Here is a 19108-nt window from a genome sequence, read left to right on the forward strand (position 1 = left end):
GATTTCGGATTTCATAAAAAAAAAAAAACAACCTTGACCCTTATGGGCTTCCGTACAAATCTACATAAAGAGATAAAGTCAATTTGCATGCTCAGTCCACGATAATTTCGCAATATCCATAGTTTCATTGTGATGTCGCAATAAATTAACGGATGCTGCTAAAGGCCATACCTCACTATTATAACGGGATGTAGGTAAGTGAAGGCGGAACCGTAACTTTGGGACAAGGATTGGCTCTTGACAATGCCGGTATCAGCTGCATCGCCGTGAGAACCATATTGTGGCACTTCTAGACCACCCCCCCCCCCGCTTACCTTCCTTTCACCACCACCACCAAAAACATCAAAAGTGCTTTTTTTAATAAGAAGTGCTGAATGTAATTTGATAATGCCCTTTGTGGTATCTACGTCAGCTGCCCGTTAAAACGAATGACGTAAGGAAGGCAGTTGTAACTAAGTAAAACTGTCGAATAGAACGCATTACTAAATTAAGAGAGCTAACTTTAAAGTCAATATGCGTGCTCCTCAGTCCACGATAATTTCGCAATACCCATAGTTTCATTGTGATGTTGCAACAAATTAACGGATGCTGCTAGAGGCCATACCAAACTATTATAACGGAACAATGTAGGTAACTGAAGACGGAATCGTAACTTTGGGACAAGGATTGGCTCTTGACAATGCCGGTATCAGCTGCATCGCCGTGAGAACCATATCGTGGCACTTCTCGACACCCCCCCCCCCACCCCTTACCGTCCTTTCACCACCACCTAAAACATCAAAAGTGCTTCTTTAAATAAGAAGTGCTGAATGTAAGTTGAAAATGCCCTTTGTGGTATCTACGTCAGCTGCCCGTTAAATTGAATGACGTAAAAAAGGCAGCTCTGTAACTAAGTAAAACTGTCGAAAAGAACGCAAAACTAAAGAGCTGAACTCAAAATGAATATGTATGCTCCTCGGTAATTTCGCAATATCCATAGGTTCATTGTGATGTCGCAATGAATTAACGGATGCTGCTAGAGGCCATACCACACTTCTATAACGGAACAATGTAAGTAACTGACGGCGGAACCGTAACTTTGGGTCAAAGTTTGGCTCTTGACAATGTCGGTACCAGCTGCATCGCTGTGAGAACCACATCGGTCACTTCTCGACCCCCTCCCCTTACCGTCCTTTCACCACCACCAAAAACATAAAAAATGCTTCTTTAGTGAGAAGTGCTGAATGTAATTTGAAAATGCCCTTTGTGGTATTTGTGCAATGGAATACACAGAGGATCCATTTTCGGACGGTCTTGTATATACATATTCCCACGTCCCACTGCCCAACTTGGATCCTCAGCTGCCGACCCTGTCACTACGCTCTTTCTTTTCTTTTTCTTTTGCAGTAGATAAGCAGTTTTTCAACAGTGTTGACGCCGAGTCTGCATGGTCCGTACATATAGTGCGAAGTTCCTGGATGCTATCGAGGGCCCTAAGCGGCCTCTGAACCCCATATGCTTAATGCGCGCAAAGCTTTTAACTAGTAATGGGGTCCAGAAGTTCTGTTTTCAATTGCTAAGGGTTGTGAAAGAGTTGAAAATGTTAAGGAACACTGTTCTAAGCCCTGGTATTCAACTTGGGAGCCACGACTATATAGCCGCCAAAAAGGACGCTAAAATAGGCGTTAAAAAACTTCAATTGTCGATATTTGTGGGAAACAAAAAATCTTAACTTAAGAAAAGTTGAAAACGTGTAATTCCAGTTTGCAAGTAAGGAAGTAAGCACCTCCCATCACATAAACATTATTCAATCGGGATGGGGGGGGGGGGGCTATACCTTCTCCCGTCATGACGGACCACAACTTACGCCATTGAGGGTCGCCAAAAGATGAAGGTGTAAACTTATCAAAGTAGCTTGACTGAACACTATCTTTCTGAACTATCCTTTCTGTCTCGAAGATTCAAATCTATTGTTTATATTCGTTCCCTGCGAAGTGGCTATTGCATGCTAAACCATCCAATGATTCAATGCTCGATCGTGAAGGGAGAGGGTCTGCATTGCCATCGGTTGCAGCTAAAGCGGTGAGACACTCGTACAAGACACCGTATCATATCAAGTTATTACACAATATTACAGGACCATGCAAACATTTTCTCTGAAGAGCAAATATTGCTAATCATGTTTGTGCAATGTGAAGGAATCGAAGGAGCGTTGGTAACTACAGAACGACTGCATTGGTAACTACAGCTACCGAGTAAGGCCTACACACCTCGCAACTACGGCGAATACCAGGTAATAGGGAGAATGAAGAATCTGAACAAATTGTCTGGAAACAAATTTTCCGACATGTAAACGACAAAAAAGTGTTAGGCCTGTAGGCTAGGCCTAGTATTACTGTATTTGTAGTTGGCCTAGTACAAGTTGCGTTACTGCTTACTGTAGGTTTTAATGTAACTTAGTGTTACTGTTAGTTAGACATAGTTCTGCGAGTACAAAACACTGCAATGAATTCGTAGCGATTTTAATGCCAATTTGGTAATATTAACGTGGAAAAAATAAACCATAGCTCATTTAATTATTGGTTGTTATTGGAATCTCTGCATTCAAATCATGGAGTTGGCAAGTTGGGAAGTACAATAATAAAATACTTTCTTAATTCCATGATTTGCTGGTCATAAAAATGTATCATTAGGCCTAGGCCTATATTCAATTAACTTTAAATTGTTAGGTTTATATACAGCATACAGTCATTTAATAAACAGAAACTTGGTTTTGGTGACTTTTCTTAAAGAAAAATAAAATAGTGAATTAAATTCAGCCCATTTTTTAAATTTAAATATATTTTTCATATACCATGTAATGTTTATGCTGAATATATGAATTTTTTAGTGCACACAACCATGTCACTGTCAATAAAGTTATTTTGACCCATTAGTTTTCAACACACTGAACACATCTTTGATTGCATGAAGGAACCGTAATAAATTGTTATCTACTTACAAATTTAGTACTCGAGTCCTTCCATTACTTGTAACATTAATTTGTGTTTTTAGTTTTAAGAGACATAACATTGTACAGTTAACATAACAAGCATGTTTGATGGTACTGCCTATTTGACAATTTTGTTATTCTGTTAGATAAAGCCCTGGTATGATGTACTTGATTGAATCATTTCATGTTTAAGACTATGAAGTTGACTTCAATTAGGCATTAATAAAAACAAGTGATTTAATGGTTTAGATCCTCCAAACCTGAGTAAAAGGATTGTGTAAGTGACTTCAGACCGTGAGCGATTCAACCTTTCCTTAACATGAGAGAATTATGCACAGTCATTACATACAGTATGTACCTGAAATCATTCAGCAGGCCAAAGCTTATGTTTCGTAAACTTGTTGTCGAATGCAATTTATTTTAATTTAATTTTTATATACAGAGAATAGATAAGTACTATGGCAGAGGATCAGCAAAACGTTAATGAAGTTGATGTATCAGCCTCTCCACCTCTAACGAAAAGACAAAAGATAATCTTCTGTGGGATTGCTGCCTCCTATGTATTCAATTTGATGTCCTTTTCAATCATTGCTCCATTCTTTCCTGCAGAGGTTTGTCAACATTATTCTCTAACGATTTGATATATTTTCATAGAAATATTTTTATGATTAGGAGATTCATATAGATCAAATCAAGGCTGAAACTGCAACAGATCAGAGGTTTTTTGTTGTTTTACTTTTAGTCTCTGGCAATATCTACCTGTCTTGTCACTACTATTGCACTACTATTGTCTTCTGCCTGCCTGACTTAGTAGGTCTGCTGCAATAGGTCTACAGAAGACTGCCATTGAGTGTCACCTACTAACATGTAATGAATGGGAAGATGGGAATTTGTCAAGAAAGTGGTGATTTAAGAGATTGGAGCTTCACCTTAATAATGTTAAGATATATAAAACTGTCAAGTGTGCAGCATCAAGTTTAATTATCAATCTCAAGCTATCAGCTCTGCAATATTAAAGGCATTGAAGACTCGCCCCAAACCGTGTGCGGCCATCTGAAAAAGATAACTTTCCGTTGCTTGCAAGTGACGTTTTGTTCGTGTCGCTACAAAATGCAGACAGTACAGTAATGAAACGTGATACCTTAATTGTTATCTTCAGCTGGACCTGAGATGTCCATCGCTGTATGGTTTGTATACTGTGCTGTGGGTATTGACCGCAGCTGTATGTACTGACTGTACACTAGTGTCTAATTACCGACGGTAGCAAGTTGTGTGTGTATTTTCTGGGATCGATGGTGGTGTCTAACACTTCTGTTACACCTCATTCGAAACTAGGTCAGATTACCGGCATTAGACGTTTCTTTTTGCGCGAGTCTTCACACCCTTTAATAACGTTAAGATATATATAATGCTGTCAAGTGTGCATCAATTTTAATTCCCAATCTCAAGCTACCATAGCTGCGATATTAAAGAACAAAGACTATTTGATGACAGTAATGTTGAAAATTGAAATCTCGAGTGATGTTCTTCAGCTGGATCACTATGACATCTATATCCTTACTTTATCTTTTAAATTGTGTAGAATCCTTCATGTGAATACAAGAGCTGTGCGGGTACATATAAGGTGGGGTAAAAGTCCATTTAATGCAACGAGGGGCAGCTTCCTTACCCAGAAAAGTTTGCTTCCAGAGGAGGTTGTATCAAGGATTATCTAGCCTTTACATGTGCAGGAGAGTGTGGCAACATTATTGAGATATTGAAATGCATTTTTATTGTTTGTTATCTTTCAGGCAGCTAAGAAAGGTCTGTCACCCACTCAAGTTGGCTTTATCTTTGCTTTATTCAACTTGGTTAATTTTTTGGCCTCACCATTGTTTGGAAAATTTGTAAGTTAATTAAGCATTGAATTTACAGGAAAATAATTGAAACCTTTCCACTCTTTTCTTTAATACAAACCTCACCAGGTAGTAGTGAGTGCTAGTCAAAACATTTTGTTTTTATTAGTCATTTTTAGCTTCCTCAAAATAACTGAACATACTCTTCATACAGACCAGTGTATGACCACATGACATCAAACTCTTAACAACTTTTTACAGAAAGTGGGTTCTTGTTAATTGAAACCTTTCAATCATGATAAGGACTTATTCCAACCATTACAATAGCATTGCTCCTTATCATACACAACATGAAAGTGTGAATCATAGCACTTGTATAAACTCGTGGTTCCCATCCAGTGGCTCCAAGTTTCACCAAAAATAACTCCTTGTCGCTTCAATCCTCATATAGTTATTATTCTCTGATGTACAACTCGTGCTAGATATATCAGAATATTAAATATACTAACATAAACTTATAACGTAATACAGTCATAATGTGATTAATGTCTTTATTCTCTGAGCTGCTAGCAGTGCTTAACAAGTACAACAAGAGACTCCAGTCTCTCCTCAACTAAAGTAGCTGGAGGCCCATGCATTATTAATATTGTGTAGCTGACGCAAAGTGCTTGTGTTATTTTCCTGTGTCCTTGAAAGGTTACTAGGCCCTGAACTCATTTATGATTCTTTAGTGGCATGCATATATGCTGGATTATTTATGTACATGTTGTATAAATGTCAATTTATTTCTGTTTATTCCAGCTACCAGTATTAGGAGCAAAGTTTGTCTTTCTTTCTGGTGCATGGGTTGCTGCTGGTTGTAATGTACTCTTTGGGTGAGTAGTAAATGTTGATGAGGATTAATATGTTGATGAGAATCATTTTTGATAATTATTAAATTGATGAATATTAACGTTGATGAGCATAAATTGTAAATCTGTATTGTGATTGCTTGGGAATATATACAGTAACTTACTGCTAAGATAAATGCAGTTAATGTTGAGAACCACATAGTAGAACTTGTTGATACTTGTTGATAGTTGTTGATACTCAACATGTATGTTCCTGCTTTATTATCTACACATAAAGTCATCAATTCCTTTCCATCTCTTGTATTCTACAGAGTGTTAGATGAGATTGAGGACACACAGACTTTCATGATATTCTGTTTTGTTGTCCGGGCTGTTGAGGCCTGTGGGTCAGCAGCCTCTATTACTGCCAGCATGACAATAACAGCTAATGCATTTCCAGATAATATGGCACAAATGATGGTGAGTGAGCCCATACATACTAGTGCTGATTGTCGTAATCCATTAATTAAAAGTAGTCGCGATTACGCTTTGGAAGTTTGATTAATTGCGCTCAAACCTAAGTTGCGATTACTCAACTACAAGTTAGCACTACACATAATCAAAATAATCTGTTTTTGAAAAATTGGCAAACCTCTCAAAAACAACACTTAAGCAGTTTGACAGCAAATATCATGAAAAATCGGCATGCAAGAACTTGCTACGGTTTATTCATGCGTTTGCTTGTCAGTAATACGCTAGTTCTGCAGAGCAACATTGAGTCCTAGCAATTTTTGATCGTGAGTTTTATGATTGCGAAAGTATTTGTCATTTCTTCAAACATGTTTACAATTACTTCATTCCTGGCCTGGTTCACATTTATCGAATGTCTGATTGAGTGTGTTTATTGCGGTGTAGTTTACTAATTTCAATGTGCAAAACATGTGCCTGCTATCGTTCTAGGCTAGAGCCTAGCCTAGAACTTTGAACGTCCTTCAACAGAAAAATCTTGCATACTAATCATCACACCACTGCAAAGTGTTACATCTACAGTATTCATTTGTTGCACGTTTGTTTTTATTAGTGCTAGTAGTTGTAGTAGCCTCATAGATTCATTAGAAAGTTTCTGATTTACTATGAAGGATTTTAGGAAATGTTGTATATTGATAGTTGTTCACATTTTTTGTTTGGTAGATGATTTAGACACCACACGTTGAGACCCAAAAGAACAGATAAATACAGTGCACCATGGAGAAAGATTTGTTTTGACTGTAGTTCTGCAATGTAAAATGACAGTGTTGACGTCATAACTGTAATCGAGTAATTGCAGTAATCGCCAGAAGAGCTATGCGATTAATCGACTACAAAAGAGTCGACTATCAGCACTATTGCATACATACAGACACCTATACATACACCCATACATGCTTGCATACAAACACACATACATACTCGCATACAAACACGCATACATTTAAAGGCTGAATACCCGAAACTCATTATCAACCCCTGCGGCATCATCCGCTAACCGTACCATTTACCTAAAGGGACTTAAAGGCATTGAAGACTCGCCCCCAACGGCGTGCCACGCTCTGAAAAAGTTAACTTTCCGTTGCTTCCAAGTGAAGTTTTCTGCTTGTTGCTACTAAATGCAGACAGTAATGAAACATGAGACCTGAGATGTCCATCGCTGTATCGTTTATACACTGTGATGTGGGTATTGACCCCAGCTGTATGTACTGACTGTACACTAGTGTCTAATTACCGACGGTAGCAAGCTGTGTGTGTATTTTCTGGGATCGATGGTGGTGTCTAACACTTCTGTTACACCACATTCAAAACTAGGTCAGATTACCGGCATGAGACGTTTCTTTGTGCGCGAGTCTTCACACCCTTTAAAGTGCCATCCCATGTTCCCACAACAGGCCGGAGTAGTGTGGCTAATAAATCAGCTTTGCTTAAAGATGACAATGTTTACATACATTTCCAAGTTACATGGCACAAATAATGATCATATATATCGTATTAGTTTTAATGTGTCCTTTCTTTGGAATAATTCTATGGAATAACTCTTCATCTCCACAGGGTATCCTGGAGTCTTTTAGTGGGATCGCTTTCATGGTTGGTCCTCCATTAGGTGGTTTATTTTATAGTGTAAGTACATCCCTCAAACTTTTATATCATTATTTCTCCAATTTTCATTGAATATTTAACTTAGGACCCCATTTTCATATCAAATCAATACAATTTAAATTTTGTTCTAGGTCATTATGCAATAAATTTGTGTGGAAGACATTGAAATATCCATGTGTAATACTTGTATTAGCACTTAACTGTACCCAAATTTAAAAAAAGAGAAGTTTGTTCAGCGATAACAGCAATTGATGAATCAAAGTTATTACCTGTATATGTTAATTTTAGAACAATATTGTTATGAATGGAAAATTTTAAAACAACTTCATTCAGTTTGTAAATTGCTCATTCAGACTTGGTTAAATGACATAATTTGACAACCTCAATACCAAGACAGCTTCTACATAAATTGTGTTCAATTAAACAGTGTAATCAATTATATTTCATATGCAAATAAGTTGTGAACCTTTGTGGGAAATTTCAACTTTGTAAGAGCTGTAAATAATCGCTGAGACAAGTTAATTCAGGATATTGTTAAGTTGTGGTGGTCAGTTTGTGACTATTTTGCATGTTTGAGAAGAACTCTTGTCTTTAAAAATTTTTCCTTAGTATATATATTTATATTAATATTCAAGCTGTGTCCATTTTATTTTTCGTATTCATATTTTAAGGGGTTTTGTCATTTTGTTACTTAAAATTACTTAAAACTCACTTTTTCAAGTTAGGAATTTCACTGTAAATCTATATTGTTTTTAAAATTATTACTTCGTATATATATATTTTTTTAATATAAACATTTAAGCTGCATCAATTTTATTTAACATATTCATATTTGAAGGGTTTTGTCATTTTGTTGTCATTGTAAAGCGCTCTTGAACATGCTTAAGCATGAAAAGAGCGCTTTATAAATCTGGTAAATATTAATAATAATAAGTCTCTGAAATTTGTGAAATACTGTTCAACTGGGAAGAAACTGAGTTTAATATGCTTTTATAGTGATTATGTCTTGTCCGTCATCTGGTTCATAGTTTCTCTTCCAATCAGTATTAGTTTATAGTTTGTGACCACATGTTACTGAAAGTTATAACAGCTCAAGACCTTGTGTTAAAGCGCACAGATTATGGTTCCCTGAATTCAGTATCGTCTGTTTCCTCTTCAGATTGGAGGGTACAAATTGCCATTCTTTGCCTTAGGAGGAATTTCTGTGGCCACCATAATCTTCAACATCATTCTATTGCCATCAGTTGGTAAGTAAAACATGACTTTTGTCATATCCAAGTTCATGATTATTCATATGTTGTCCGGTAAACAATTCCCATCGTGCATCATTCTGTGTAGCACATGACTTGGAGTTGATTGAAGAGTGAAAAATATAGAGAACGTAATTTGTAACACACGTACTGTACTCTTGCTGCAGTCTTTACTTACATACATGTACATCCTACCGTCTAACAGTGTATTGTGAGAACTGCTATTTCGGGAGTCTAACCAAGCTGTGCGCCTAATACTACAAATAAACCATCCGATATAACAACTTTGTTGATCCATGAATGTCATTTCTAGCAATTTCAAACCAGTAGTGATCAGCGTTCTGTCATTTCTTACAGGTGTTGGCCGAGCAGAGAGTGGCTCTCTCAAGAACATGTTCTTGATTCCAGCATTTTATCCGACAGCTCTGGCTGTTATTATCGGGAGTGCGTCTCTAGGCTTCCTGGATCCTACTCTTTCGCCACATCTCTTGTCTGTGAGTTCTGATGAAGTACTTCTCTTACAAAGTCATTCTTTCTACATGCTCAGCCGTGACATTCATTATTCCATAATGTTTATGAAGCTATAGGGATAACTATTTTTCTAGGAATATTGTTCTCAGTGAAGTCTTGAAGGCTGTCTATGCATTTTGTTTGTATATTAGAGCCTTGCAGTAAAACAAGTCCCTATTTTAAACCAGTTTGTAGTGAGCTGATAGATAGGAACGTGCTTTCATCTGTTAATGCAAAGTTTATAATGTTTAATCCGGTCTGCACTTCTTTGAATCTCAGAATGCTTTCATCTGTTAATGCAAAGTTTATAATGTTTTACCCGGTCTACACTTCTTTGAATCTCAGAATGCTTTCATCTGTTAAGGCAAAGTTTATAATGTTTTACCCAGTCTTCACATCTTTGAATCTCAGAATGTTTTCATCTGTTTAGGCAAAGTTTATAATGTTTTACCCAGTCTTCACATCTTTGAATCTCAGAATGCTTTCACTACAAATTTGCTTCAAAACTGTCCTCAGCTTTTGTCTTTGTTTGGGAAAAACCACAAAGTTGAACTTGTGTAATGCTAGTGTTTGTCCAAGATTTGCTTTAGACCTCATTGTTTGCTGGTTCCCTTTTTATAAATTTCATAGCCTTTGTTTGAGTCATAATGGTGCCAGAGCACAAGAAATGCCTTGCGTGTGAACAATTAGGTCAAGGCTAACATGCATGTATGCTAGTGGCATAAACGTGCCACAGTAAACTATATTGAAGTGACAAAACTAAAAAAAAGGTAATGTTGTAGAACTGTGTGTAACAACTTAATGCTTTCTGCTAACGATGTCAGCTTTTCTGCCCTACACAGTATAGCTACCTTTGCATGTATACATTGCACAGATAAATATTTTGATTGACTTTAAAATCTGAAGTATGTTTTCCCTTGACCTTTGTTTTTTGTTTTTATTTCCCAGTTTGATTTAAGTGCACCTTTAGTTGCTGTTTCCTTCTTACTGATGGGTGGAGTCTATGCACTCACATCACCATTATGGGGGTATTTAGCAGACAAGAAGGTATGGACATCCTCTATTCTTCCCTAGAAGTAGGCACAGAATGTCTACTCATGCAGGGATGTGCCCACGCTAGGCGGCACTGGGCGGCCCCGCCGAGCACTAAAATTTACCGCCCAGCACTGTCTTAAAAATCTTGAATCCAGCAATATTATTATCTAAAATCCTGACATTCCTAACATTATATTCAACATAAATTGGGCCACATGTATCCTTGTTTAACCCCCATTTGTCAGATTCACGTAAACACAGGTGCAGGGATATGGAGTATCACACTACACTAGCTCTGTATACAACTTGCCCTTGTCAATGTCAGGCTGGCAGTTGTAGTGCGAGTGCACCACGTACGTAAAAATGTCACCCCTCCCCTTAGACCCCTCCCCAGGACGGCGATCAGTATACCCGGCACTCAGGAAATCCTGGGCACGGCCCTGCTCATGTATGTTGTGCTCCCACAAATAAGTCATTGGAGACTGAAATGCTGTCAGGCTGTGTTGATAGCTCACGAATACTTATGAAATCACTTGTCTCAGTGCATCAGAGATTGAGCACAAACCATAGATTCTAGGTATAAATGTCAGTTACAGTCATAGAGGAAGGGAGTACTACCCAATATCAGGCATGAGCTTTTTCCGCGAATTCGCAGAATATCCGTGATTTCTTTTCTACCTTGGGGACAAAAACTATTATCCTAACACACTGTAGCATATGCAAACTGGAGCCTATACTGCAAAATTCTGTGATTTGTTTTTTACCCCAGGCTTATCCCTGCAATATGTAATTGAATTTTTGTAATTATTATGCATTCTGTTTGGTGTACTGGTGTCAGTGTGCTTCTTCTATAGTCAAGGATTCCGATCACCCTCTCTTTGATTTTTACTTGAAACCACGTAGATTCTAACGATCCCACGTATGCGGACAGAACGGTTTAGGCGATCATTTAGGCGATAATTTTTACCTAGAAGTATTAAGACTTTGAATTGTATGATGCATAGATAACTTTTTTTAACCTATTTTTGAGATGCTGTAGTCCATTTTATTATATTGTCATTTTATGTTGAATATCAATAAATTTTACTTTACTTTTTACTTTAAAAATATCAATCAGATCATATGCATATCATACTTTCTGTCATTTTTCAGAAAAATACCCGTTTCATGATGGTGATAGGGTTTTATCTCTCAGCTATATCGTACTTGTTACTAGGGCCATCACCTCTTTTAAATTTGCCAAAGTAAGTCACTTTCATACTTCAGTCTATGTGAGACTAGGAGGTGGGGCCTATGGCGGGCCATCAGTCTCAAATCGTGGGAAATCGACATTTACCGATTTAATCGACATATACACATTTTCCTTCGACTTATACCAGTTTCCAGCAGCTTAAATTGAATTCTACCGATTTAAATCGACATATACCAGTTTAATTCTACATATCATCGATTTAAAATCTACATATACCAGTTTAAATCGACATATCATCGATTTAAATTGACATATACCAATTTAAATGGATGATAAGTAAAATAAATCGGTATATGTCAATTTAAATAGACATATACCAGTTTAAATCGATGATGTGTCGAATTATATCGGTATATGTCAATTTAAATCGACATATACCAATTTAATTTGACTTATACCAGTTTAAATCGACATAAACCGATTTAAATCGACATTTACCAATTTAAATCGATGATATGTAAAATAAATCGGTAAATGTTAATTAAATCGCCATCTACCAGTTTAAATCGATGATATGTCGAATTAAATCGGTAGAAGTCAATTTCCGTGGACTTATACCAGTTTCTAGTAACTCAAATTGACATATACTTATATAAATCGACATATCATAGATTTAGCTCATTAACATATTCCAAATCCCAATTTCGGTCATGATTGACATGTGGAGATACATCACGTGTAATTAATTAAGTAATTAAGTATTATTTAATTAGGCTGCCATTGTTATTAGATGGTCAGTTTTATATTCTTGTGTTGATTTCTACTTTCAGGCAGCTGTGGATTGTATTATTTGCTCTTTCTCTTGCGGGTCTCTCCATTGGATGTTCTCTGATGCCAGCTTTCTTAGATATGTTCATATCTGCTGGGTAAGTCTGTTGTCCATTCACTGTTGAGCTTAACTGTAAAAGTGAAGATAATCCTTCATGAAGGAAGGGAGTGTAAAGTGCTGTTCTACATTCATTCATTGATAGGTGTATATGTAGGAATGCATTAATTCTCTTTGATATTTACAAGCAAATGTAACTTATATTTTCTTTTTCCCCCCCCCCCTCCCCAGAAAAGAAAATTTTGTATTTTGTTCATGAACTAGTTGAAGGTTGCTTTGGTTGATTATTTTATCGTTCATTATTGTTTTTCCTTGCTTCTCATGTGGGGCATACAAGGCAACATGTCAGTTTGGCACTCTGCAGAACCAACCTGGTGTAGTAATTTATCACATGTGAATTTCACTCTCATAGAAATTCCCTTTTTTTTTATATACACCAAACAATTACAATGCCATTTGTTTATGTTTAAGAAAGATGGGCTTCCAAACTGACTTAATATGCAATTCCAAAACAAACAAATTTTTGGTTCCTTGCCTTAAGCAGGCAAGTAACCTTTGCAGTCAAGTTTACATGTCTGTGACGACACTAGCTTGTAAACAGATAAGTAACTTCAACATCAAAGGAGTTCACATATACATGGTAGGATAGCCTTGAGTAATGTTAAGCTTTTACACAAGTTGGTGAAGGTCAGAGTTCATTTATTGTCACCAGCGGTCAAAACTTGAAATCCTTGGAAACACGATATCTACAGATAGGAAACTATTGGTTCTAATATTGCCACAATTCCCTAAAATGAGTACAAGAACCTTATTGGTTCGGTGGAGTTCAAAGGTCTTTTGGGGTCATCAAATGTCAATCTGTAAAGCCTTATAAACACAAATCTTGTATACACAATATCCCAGGGTCGGTTACATCATGTAGCTCACATTCGTCTTTCTAATAGTAAGTACCAGAACCCTATTTTTTCAGGGGTGGCAGGTAAAGGTCATTTGGGGGTCAGTAGAGGGCCCAAATGGTCAAAATATGAAAAGTACTTTATCTCAACTCTTCTGTCATGAAATATGTTTTTAAGAGTAATGAAAATTGACCCTGATCATGGAATGATAGACATGTGCAGTTTTCTGTTAGTATCTGGTGCCCCCCAATTAGTTTGATTAAATTGTTTCACTTAACTGTGCAGTTATAGCAGTGAACCACTGCACACTGCCATCTGCCAGTCCAGAAAACAATATGCTAATTTATTAATAATTTGTGGTAGTAGCACGGTTTCATTTTCTCCATCTAATGACGGCCAATTTGAGTTTGTCAGTGGGCAACATTGCATAAAGCCTTTTGTAGTTTGATGCAGGAGGTCTACATTAGAGTGAGAACGTTGCCTGAAATCTACAGTGGTTAAAATTTTGATAACTTGTTCATATTTGTATGAGGCTAGCATAGTTAACCCTGCATTATAAACAACTCACTTAAACCTTTGCACAGTTTGTAGCCGACTGTTTATGTGTGTTTTTCTCTTCAGCTGGTATGGCTTCAGTGATGATCTGAGCACCCAAGGAGTTGTGTCTGGTCTCTTCAACAGTTTCTTTTCTTTAGGGTAGGTAAATTCAGAGCAGTAGACTTGCGGCCTTCTTGTATCCGTTCAGAGATTTTGTGTAACTTTGATACATGTGGGAGTTCTCTTCTATGCTTGTAGATAGAGGCAGTATCTAAACTTTGAGCTCAAGAGAGGTCATCATAATGGGTGCCAGAGTATTCAAATGTGGGTAAATTGATCACTGGGTGGGAGACTGTCTGTGGAGGGTCAGTGGAGTGCACAAATGGTTATCCCCTCATCCCACCCCACCTCTGATCATCAGTTGGTGGAAAAGGGTTCAGTCTGGAGACTCAGCTGCTCACACAAGTAGCCTCCCTGCCCCTTCCCTCCCACCACCTCACCTCCTTTTCCAACCTAACACACAGTATTTATCAGCTTATGCTTTTAAGCAATCTTATATAAAAACAAATTATAGTCTAAATGTACCACAGAATGCACCATTAGATGTCCACTTGTTTGTCTGGAGTTGGCTTTAATGACCCCAGTGCAGTCACTCTCCTTTTATTCTGCATTGGCCTCTGGCCCTTCCACAAATGTTCAGCCCCTACCTTAATCAGCCGGGGAAATTTGGAATGTGCTACTCCCCACCTCTACCAATAAAATCCTGTGCATGCCCACTGTGGCCACTGTACCCCCAAACCCCTCCTTCCTTTTCTTTCCCCTGATCAGAATGCATGAGCCTTGTAACACTGGGGGTGTGTTTCGTTCTCATCTCCAGATTGTGAGTCACGATTTCACAAATATATCAAACTTATATATATATGTATATATATATATATTTATCCTGTACATATATCTATGTATATATATAAAATTATAATAACAAAATATACAACAATTTAAGTTTGTTCTTGACACAAGTTTGCTGTTATTGCAGCTAGGTTTTTGGTTTCGACGAAATTGTAACCTTTGTAGTCATGCAGGCGGATCAGTGTGTGTGACGCCTTGTATAGATTCCTCAAGAAGGGAAGCTTGAACCAAGCTCATAGTTGGTGTGTAGGAGTTCCACATTAAGTAGAAGAGGCCTATTGCTTTCTGGGTACGTCAAAGGTCATTTGGGGTCACCAGGGATTAAATTGTGAAACCAACATGATATCTCAATAAGGGGAGCTTGGAGCAATCTCATATTTGGTGTGTAGGAGTACCACATTAAGTAGAAAAAGCATATTGTTTTCTTGTAGGTCAAATGTCATTTGGGGTCACCAGGGGTCAAACTCTGATAAACGTTTACATGCTATCTAACGATGGGAATCGTGGATACATTTCATTCTTGGTGTGTGGATGCATCATATTGAGTATAAGACCCTTATTGTTTTTGGTGGAGGTGTGTATTGCCACGTACAGCATACTGACCTGTGTTATCATGCCATAGTGTAATTGTACATCAAAATAGTGGTTCGGGCCATTTTTTATTGTAACAGCTATTTCAGAAGTCTAGTGCAATGAAGTCATGGAAACCTCAATGCGTTTTGCATTCTGGTTATCATAGTTTTTACGTTTCTCAAAGACAGAAAAAAGTGTACACCTCCTAGTGTGCTCTATTGTTTTGTGAAATTAAATATGTATTTTTGGATTTCTTTTATTGTATATAAACAAACAAAACACTTTTCCTTCTTTCAATGTTGTATTTCTACATTAAATGCCAACAGCAGCCCACTGTATTAAATACAGTCATGTGTCGTTTAGGGTTCTATTTATTATCGTTTAGTATTGGGTGTCTGTAACAATACAGTCATGTGTCGTTTAGGGTTCTATTTATTATCGTTTAGTATTGGGTGTCTGTAACAATACAGTCATGTGTCGTTTAGGGTTCTATTTATTATCGTTTAGTATTGGTGTCTGTAACAATACAGTCATGTGTCGTTTAGGGTTCTATTTATTATCGTTTAGTATTGGGTGTCTGTAACAATACAGTCATGTGTCGTTTAGGGTTCTATTTATTATCGTTTAGTATTGGGTGTCTGTAACAATACAGTCATGTGTCGTTTAGGGTTCTATTTATTATCGTTTAGTATTGGTGTCTGTAACAATACAGTCATGTGTCGTTTAGGGTTCTATTTATTATCGTTTAGTATTGGGTGTCTGTTACAATACAGTCATGTGTCGTTTAGGGTTCTATTTATTATCGTTTAGTATTGGGTGTCTGTTACAATACAGTCATGTGTCGTTTAGGGTTCTATTTATTATCGTTTAGTATTGGGTGTCTGTTACAATACAGTCATGTGTCGTTTAGGGTTCTATTTATGATCGTTTAGTATTGGGTGTTTATAACTATCTGTTTTAGGCTTTTACATTAATTGTCTTACTGTACTAAAGTTTCTCATACTTATATATATTTAAATATTGACTACGATTTAATCCATTTTACTATTTACTTCTGAATTTGTTTTGGACGTTTGCGTTTTGGGCATCTTTTTTTTATGTTTATTTTTTATTTATTTTTAGTATCGTTTGGCCCGGGTGTTTTTTATATAGTTGCTTTCACATTTTTTGCCTTATTGGTTCTATATATTTAATACTTTGGTTTTTGTTACTATTTGTTTTTAGGTTTTACATTTGTAAAGCACTTTGAGCAGCTTTGCTGATTATGCGCTATAAAAATATTACTTATTGTTATTATTATTATAGACCTTCTCAACGGCTACAAAATGGGACTCTCAATCACATGACTGTAACCCTAAATCACAACTCTCTATATACAGCTCTGAGGTAATCATGGCAACACATGCCCTCAGTTGTTGGTGACCATATGTCGTCATAAGAGTCATATTTTTATCACTGACTGCCTTTACTCACTGACCAGATATATTTATTGGCTTCCTGTCTGGGTTCCATATAAGTAGTCATTATTGCTGCAGTTTTCTTTTTTTCTTTTCAGAGGTTTTATTGGACCTTTGTTAGGTGGATACCTGGTAGATAGATATGACTTCTCCTGGGCATCAACGGTCTTTGCTGGTGCAAACCTCTCTGTTATGATATTGCTCTGTCTGTTCGGAGTTTGGGAGTACAGATGTGGCAAAGGGTGAGTGGAAAAATAAACCAGACCTAAAGTGACTTTTAGGGTTACTCTCAGGATCCAACACAGCTAAGATCATGTGTAGTATCTGTTCCCTTTCGAGGGGATTGGTGATGCACACCTGACGATGATCACACAGTCACAGTCCCCATGCAAGGGGACTGAGGTTGAGAGCGGATCAGTCTTTCGGTAGTATGGTTTTCGTGCCCAGGTTCTTTCCTGGGCGACTTTTGCTTAAAAAAAAAGGTAGTCCCTGGGGAAATCTGTCCATTTCATGATACTCACTGTATGTGCCTTTAAGTCTGATTTTGTTAACTTGTTTGCTTAAAACTCAAAGTCCTGAGCTCCCAGTTACCTTTAAGACATGCATGCTTTGTGTAACATTAGGATCAGTAAGTTCACAAGTCCCCTAAATGATTATTATTGTTTGGTTTACCTATCACTACTAGATGTACGATTGTGCCCCATTATACTTCATCAGCCCTGCCATAAATAAATCACTTGTACATCATAATTCCTGTAGGCAGTGAAAGTTACTAGTTTTGCTTAAGATATTCCGGTCATCTTTGACCTTGTTTCCCATGGCAATCACATATTTTGGTACTATTTGACATTTCTATGGTACCTGTGAAGGTTCCAAGCTTCCCCTTGGAGTTTAGCTAAAAATTCTTGATTTGAACTCACTTTGACCTCTTGTTCCAGGAGTAATTGAGACACAAGGGTTCACCCTGGGGTACCCACCAAGGTTAAAGAAAATTGGCCCTTTTTTTTTAACACAAACTTGCATTAAAATATCCATCTGACCTTTAACCATGTAACCTTTGATCTCGGTCTCCATGGCAACCATATATTTTGATAGCACTTGATGTTTCCATTATACCTGTGAAGGTTCTATATCCCTGTTTCCCCTTGGGAGTTATAGCCAAATTTAGATCTTCACTTCGATCAACTTTGACCTTTTGTTTTGAGGGTCTGCGAGACACAAGGATTCACCCTGGGGTACCTTCCCAGAAAATTGGTCCAGCCACAAGTTTTGACCCCTCCCTCAGTCATGGACTTCCGGTCAACCATGGACTGGAATTTTTTTATCTTGGCTTTTGCTATTAAAGACTGTAACATGGCAAATATCCTGAACAACATTGAAAACTAATCAAGTAGTCAGCATACAATATGTCTGAGACAATAAAGCCAAACAAAATCCATGGATTAGTTGCTGGATCTCGCATATGTTAATCTGATGAGCTTAGATATCATAGAATTAGTTAATCATCAGCAAATTTTTGATATCTTGCTGTATATATGTGATTTCCATTTTCAGACGAAGACCTCCGTGGGTCCGGTTTGACGATTCAAGCAGAGAAGATGAAAGAGACCCTTTACTACCAAATGATGTCATATCGCCTGCCATCCCTGATAAAACTGTTAATATGTAGGTTACCTCTAAACCTGAGGTCAAGAAAGGTCAACTTACAGCATGGATGGTCAACTGTTTCAGGAGGTTGGGACTAACAAGCAGGGTGGCCTGATTATAAGGCAGTTTTCTGTATTACCAATGAATCATGAAAGAAATTATAGTTTGGTATTTTTGAACCAACAATGATATAGTTTCTATATAGCACTTTAACTAGTTTTAGGGTTCATTTATGGCTAAAACAGCACAAATGTTTATCACATAGGGTTGCAGACTGAAATATATATTTTACCTTACAAAGCAATGTGTTTCTTGAGGTTCTTTCATCTTGTGTGAGTTTTGACATATTATACAGAAAATACAGAATTGAATGTAGCAGTCTACACAGCTTTATCCTGATGTTTTAATAATTCACAAAGACAAAGGAATGCTGCATATGCTAAACTGCTT

General features: G+C 37.2%; 1 protein-coding gene across 1 annotated transcript; it reads left to right on the forward strand.

Moving 5' to 3' along the window:
• Positions 1-2009: 2009 nt before the first annotated feature.
• Positions 2010-18958, forward strand: LOC139984835 (MFS-type transporter SLC18B1-like). Its single transcript, XM_071998934.1, has 14 exons — positions 2010-2272; positions 3414-3582; positions 4762-4857; positions 5608-5681; positions 5969-6116; positions 7719-7787; positions 8926-9013; positions 9374-9510; positions 10475-10573; positions 11714-11805; positions 12584-12679; positions 14157-14231; positions 17110-17253; positions 18566-18958. The coding sequence occupies exons 2-14, from the start codon at positions 3430-3432 to the stop codon at positions 18678-18680; spliced, it is 1386 nt and encodes a 461-aa protein (XP_071855035.1). The 5' UTR covers positions 2010-2272; positions 3414-3429; the 3' UTR covers positions 18681-18958.
• The last annotated feature ends 150 nt before the right edge of the window (positions 18959-19108 follow it).

This window comes from Apostichopus japonicus, chromosome 17 (genome assembly GCF_037975245.1).
Source record: "Apostichopus japonicus isolate 1M-3 chromosome 17, ASM3797524v1, whole genome shotgun sequence".
Lineage (NCBI taxonomy): Eukaryota > Metazoa > Echinodermata > Holothuroidea > Aspidochirotida > Stichopodidae > Apostichopus > Apostichopus japonicus.

Excerpts from the sequence above, each read along its gene's own strand:
- LOC139984835 (XM_071998934.1), top strand. The coding sequence starts at position 3,430 with ATGGCAGAGGATCAGCAAAACGTTAATGAAGTTGATGTATCAGCCTCT. Across the intron at positions 11,806-12,583 it reads CCTCTTTTAAATTTGCCAAA|GCAGCTGTGGATTGTATTAT; the intron begins GTAAGTCACTTT and ends TTCTACTTTCAG. Across the intron at positions 12,680-14,156 it reads GATATGTTCATATCTGCTGG|CTGGTATGGCTTCAGTGATG; the intron begins GTAAGTCTGTTG and ends TTTTCTCTTCAG.